The sequence below is a fragment of the Lentinus tigrinus genome (assembly GCF_003813185.1).
Source record: "Lentinus tigrinus ALCF2SS1-7 unplaced genomic scaffold L226scaffold_51, whole genome shotgun sequence".
In the NCBI taxonomy this organism is placed as follows: domain Eukaryota; kingdom Fungi; phylum Basidiomycota; class Agaricomycetes; order Polyporales; family Polyporaceae; genus Lentinus; species Lentinus tigrinus.
In genome coordinates, this window is record NW_027137960.1 from 188,309 (window position 1) to 193,933 (window position 5,625).

Consider the following 5,625-nt stretch of genomic DNA (forward strand, 5'->3'; position numbering starts at 1 on the left):
GAAGGGTGCGCGTTCCACAACTAAGATGTCCACAAGATGCGACGACGAGTCAAACGAGGCAGAGTACACCGATGGGGAGGATGCGTACGGGGAGGATGAACATGGCGACTTCGGCCTAGACGATGCTCAATTGTCCGAGCCTGACTCTAGCTCCTCGGACGGAGGCCCTGCGGAGTCTTACTCGGTTGATCCTGTCTTCAACCCACTCCCAACCGGCAAAGGCAAAGGCGTCGATCGCGCCCCTCCCTCCCGCCCAGCCTCGACTCTCCGAGGACCTCGGGTGCTTATTTCACCGAGTGGCGCAGGGAGTGAACCGAGCGATCGGTTGCAATACCTGCGAACTCTCAGTGCGTACAAGGCCTATCACTTAATGCTGGATCGTGGACACACAAAGGTCAGTAGAAGACCCTGTGGTGCGCTATACCATACTGACCGGGACCTTGCATCCAAAGTTGCAGCAAATAGAAGTCGTCGATCCAACATCTTCTGCACCCTGGGCACATTGGAACTGGCCATCCCCGCACCTTCCTGCCGAATACCATCACGATTCCGCGGCCTTGAGTGGTCTCGTCGGTTGGCTGAGCAACGGTATCAGCCTGTCCCGCCCCGCAGCCGACATACAGCATTTCTGCCTCACGATCGGGATGTTGCTGCGTGATTTCGAAGTCGTTCAGGATGACCCCGGGGATTATCTCACATCATCGTCCTCCGTTCCATCGTACCTCGCAGGCAGCATCCTGCAACATAGTGATTGTGCCCTCCTGCTTGACCTGTGCACACAGGCCCTGCGTCCACCACGGCCACGTCCCACAGGTACCTCCACCGTCGCACAGACGTTATCCTTTACCACGACGGAATTGTCTCACGTCACGCATGCGCCTGAGGCTGGTCCGTCGAAAGTCTCGGGTGGCTCTTCTAGTGCATCGTCCCCATCGTACCCCAGTTACAATGCGGCACTTACATCCTGCGATGTACCTGGCGAGGACGTCTTCTCATCATGGCCACCCGATATGACCTTCGACGCCTCAATGTTCGCCAGTCTCTCCAACGATGTACCGACACTAGTCGGGGAGCTCCCAAGCTCCGCTCCTGATTCGCCGCTGACGCCAACCCCGGAGCTACCTTCGCCATCTCTGCAGAGTCTCCCTGCTCCCCAACAGTGGGATGACGACTCCCTCGACGCACGCGCAATTGAGGCAGTACTGGCAGAGACCGACGGCGAGCCTGTAAGCGCAAAGCCGAGCTCACACGCCCTTATGAAAGCAGGTCCCAGCCGAAAGCAGCGGCACAGCACTGCGGCAAAGGAGAACATCACCGCAGCACCGCCGCCCAGTCCTCGGCGCACACGGAGTACAGCGAAGGCAAAGCAGGAGTTGTTGGCATCTCAGACGAAGAGCCCTCCAAAGAAGCGGGCCCGGGTGAAAGGGGGGAAGGCTAAGAAGGGTTAGCAAGTCCCATATTGATGTTCGCATCTGTATCGGCAACCTAGTACTGGAGTAGTATCGATGTATTCTCTTACAGCAAAATACACGCATGCGAGCAACCGTTAACTATTCTAGATCCATGGCTGTACCGTCCTCATTTATCTCACCCTCCCTCTCATCTGCCCGGGCGCCGACGAGCGTACCAAGATGCTCCAATATAGTGGTGCTGAGACCCAAACTTGCCAGGTACTCTTCAAGCTCCTCGGCGATAGGTCTGCGAGCTGCATCACGCGCTTCCAGCTTGTCAATACGATCCGTTATTGCAGCGAGGGTAGCCGCGTTCTCGGGGGACTGTATCAGCAGAGGTGTTCCTATGTCAGTATGCTGCCGGTCCTTTGTGTCGGCTGCGTCTGCCGCTACTCGTCTGGCGGCGGATTCGTCCTCGATCTGCTTCAGCTGGATAGATATCGCATTGATCGAGTTCGAAAGCTCTGCGAGAATACCGGCGGGGGTACCATCGCCGACTACAGCCTGTATGCCTGCGGCGATACCCAAGCGCAGAGCTTCGAGGTCGGCAGGAGGAATCGGCATGGTGTCCTGGAGGGCTGCGAGGATGCGATGTAGCGGGTCGGTAAGGGAATTCACAGCGGCGGTAACCGACGTCGTGATTGCCCCATGCAGCCCGAGGAGCATAGGCTCGACCGCGCGGCTACAAATGTCTGGCACTGCGAGGCACTGCTCACGCGCGGAATCAGCGAGCTCAGACACTCGCTTGACCTCCTTCCACAGAGGCTCCTGAGCGTCCTCAAGCTTCTGCATTTTCTCCTGAGCCTGCCCAAAGATTCCGCGAAGGCGATCGACTGTCTCTATCATCTCCGCGAGAGCACTGATACCCAGCGCCGGCGTGGTGGGAATTGCTGCCTCAAGCGTATAGTGTAGCCCTAGGCAAAGCCCAGCTACCGCCTCCAACGAATCGGCAATGGTACTGCAATCGTCTACCAAAGCCAGTGTCTGGTTAACGATCTCTTCCAGGACGATCGGCGAGGTGTCCGGAAAAGCGACGCCAGTGCGGTACGCTTCGCGACGCGTGTTCAGGCGGTCCCGAAGACTATGAAGGGTCTGGACGGCATCATTAAATGCACGGCTGGTTCCGGTAGTACGAACCGTGTTCGAGATAGTTCCTTCGAGCAGCCTGCGAGTGGCGGTCCCAATATGGAAGACCTGCGCTGGAGGAGTTTGCGGCCGTATATCTCTGGGCGCGGTGCCTATGTCTGTGGCTGTGGAAAGGGAGGCTGATGGCAGGGAGGCGGCAGTTCGAATGTTCACGAAGTGGGCGAGGTCAGTGGGCCGAAAGCGCGCAAGCTCGGTGATCGGTCCCTGTAGCATGAAGGGATCGACAGTGGGTCGCGGTGCGAGTGGGAGCTCTCGCCACGATCCTGCGCCAGTGCGGTCAGTGTCGAATTCCCTCTGTAGAGGCGTATGAGTACGCACCAACAACCTGCGCGGGCATTAACTGAGCCTCCTTAGCCCTCCACCAACTCTTCGCCGCCGGTACCTTGTCACGGTTCTCTGTCAGTACGGTGGCGGGGGCCTCGTCGACCATTGGGCGGCTGGACGAGGCTTCCGAACGATCGTCGCCGTCGGCTGGAAGACGGGCAGGTATACTCACGGCAGCATGCCGCCGTTCACCGTCGACGTCCATAGGCACGTCGTCGTCAAGGGTAAGGTCGAATATGGGTATTTGCACTATCTCGTCGTCGTCCATTGCCGGAACTTCTGTACGTCCATCCGTGCCTCTGGGAACTGAGGGAGAGTGGGCCCGACTGGTCCTGGACGAGCGTCCCGGACCTGGGGACTCTGAACGGTCTGGGCTTCGGCGACGCTGAGGGATCTTAGTCCGTCGAGGTGCGGTATTCTTCTGGCCAGAGGTTGTCCCGTGGTCGACAGGTGGAGGCTTGCTGCCACGTCGGGCAACCTGCTCTAGAAACCAGGTGGGAATAGTATCTTTGCTGAATGTCGCAAAGCGAGGAGGGACGAAGATGGGTGTTCCGTAGCGGACGGGATCGGATAGCTGCTTGCAGTAACGCCAGGCGAGATATCCACTGACGGCCTGCGGGGTCTTTTGCGGAACCATGCTGTGACTGCACCCCTGCTTGTCAGTCTTGCATTTATGGCACACGGCACCGAAAAGCGGCAGGTAGTAACATGGCCGATTCTTGCACCGATCGCACGGCTCTGGCTATATAAGAACGACCGGATGTTAGCGTTGCTGTGGAGAGCCTGGATCGTGGACGTATACATACGTAGGGCCTCCATTGTAGCGGTATATCCTCGGCAGGGAAGAGCGGTTCTGGGGGGACATGCTTGTTGGGGACTGTGCCATCCTCGTCGCCCTCATCCCCGCTAGGAGCCTCACCGGCTGTGTCGTCGTCGACGCGGGCCTTCTTCCTGGAGTTCGCCGGTGTAACGGAACGCCGCCTCGACGATGCCTTGCGTGTGCCGGGCAGCGGCACCGAGGTAGGCGACTCCGCAGGAGTATCCCGCGTTGCCGACCGCATTCGTACGCCGGCCCCGGGCGCCGCCGAACAGCCGCGCTCCTTGCCAACTGTAGACTGCTTGCCGGAGTCCGACTGAGCTTTTTGAACGGTATCCATCGGGACGTCGGCACGCTCCTTTCCCTTAGCTGAGGCGGCGACGTTTGTTGGAGCCCTGCTCTGGGGACGCGGCGCGGACGCGCTCCCTGGGTCCCTGCCGGAGGCAGGCGCAGCTGCGCTGTGCGGGCCAGCGTGACCGGACGGTAGCCCGTGCTGTGGGTGGAAAACCGCGGCATCGTGGCCGGCAGCGGGCGTCGCGTTGGTGGACTGGGAAGCCCCAGCCGACAAATCTACGGTGGTTGCAGGTTTATTTGCAGTCATAGCTATACCATCGTAAGCTGCAGTGTCATCTTTCAGCGGCTGTAGATGTACCTTGCATAGCTAACAAAACGTTAGCGACATTTAATCGCAAGCAGCTCTGTACCAACTTACCTTCCTCCTGCCACCAATCCCGGTACCTATTCTGGAACGGCAGGATGGAGATCTGACCGTTCGTGGCCGGTTTGTAGGGTAGCGGACGTAGCTGATTACCCGGCTGAAGGTTCGGCTCTGTGCAGTCGGCGGGGTGTATGTCTTCAAAGTTTACGCCGATCTTAGCCTGAGGATCTTGATGGAGTGCGACGGCAACTCGGTTAGTTTGGTATATACATGCAATGGCGAGAGGAGGGAGCTGGGTGTACTTGGCGACCTGCACAAGGCGCGATAATCGGTACATCTTCAGTCGGTACACAAACTCCCACCAGGCGCGCTCCCGGGAACCAATTGCAGGCCTGGCATAGTAAGCCCAATGGAGCTGATTGCAGACCTCCTGCACCTCGGCGACCTGTTCGGGTGTAGGATTCGGAAGCGGCGGAGCCATGAAGGTAGCGAAATGAGAGTAGCAGATTAAGGATGGGGTGTTAGGAAGCAAAGCTTATCAATAACCACTTGCCTTTCAGGGACGAGATCACATGACCGTGTGCGTTGTTGTTGTGCTCCCGCGCTTGATGTCACTTGCTTCTTATTCTCAACAAACGACAGCCGCAGCGAGAGGTGGAGCACAGGACGATGGATAGTAAGTAGTAATCCTCCGTAACGTCTGTAGCTGCGTTAACGGCAGCCCCTCCTGACAGCCAACTATACCCATGGAACTCTCAAACGCCGGCGGGACCGGTCCTCAAGCAATGTTCAATCAGGTGTGTAGACGTGGCTCGCTACCCTATAATAGTCATTCGGTACATAACTGAGACTCGCAATTTCTCTAGGAACCCCAGTAGGTAGCATGAAGTCGCCAGCGGCAAAGAAAGTCCGGGACAATGCTGTCCAATATCGCTTGCCACGGCGACTCACGATTACCCAGTCTAGTCAGGAATCCGCTACAGCTGACGGGTTGGCAGAACCCGATGTGGTACGCAAGACATGGCTACTGGTACTCCAACTGCTAACACGTCATTATTAGTCGCCCTCCGGCACGCCGTCGCCACCTCATTTCGCATTCCCCTTGCTCACAGATGCTATGACCCAGTCTCTGCTGAAGACCTATGGGAACTCTGCCACCCCCGCAATGATTCTCGGCGACGATTCTCCCCGACGTAGGGAGCCGATGGAAGCGCCACACACACCCGTTC

General features: G+C 58.2%; 2 protein-coding genes across 2 annotated transcripts; one reads left to right on the forward strand and one right to left on the reverse strand.

Annotated features, from left to right (window-relative positions):
* Positions 1-25: 25 nt before the first annotated feature.
* On the forward strand, positions 26-1,448 carry L226DRAFT_575908 (uncharacterized protein; the record flags this gene model as incomplete). Its single annotated transcript, XM_067685270.1, has 2 exons — positions 26-394; positions 453-1,448. 2 exons carry the CDS (start codon positions 26-28, stop codon positions 1,446-1,448), a joined length of 1,365 nt encoding a protein of 454 aa, XP_067529708.1.
* A 102-nt stretch (positions 1,449-1,550) lies between these two features.
* On the reverse strand, positions 1,551-4,877 carry L226DRAFT_575909 (uncharacterized protein; the record flags this gene model as incomplete). The annotated part of the gene is made up of 5 exons (XM_067685271.1): positions 1,551-2,860; positions 2,916-3,663; positions 3,728-4,341; positions 4,391-4,399; positions 4,451-4,877. 5 exons carry the CDS (start codon positions 4,875-4,877, stop codon positions 1,551-1,553), a joined length of 3,108 nt encoding a protein of 1,035 aa, XP_067529709.1.
* Between the last annotated feature and the right edge of the window lie 748 nt (positions 4,878-5,625).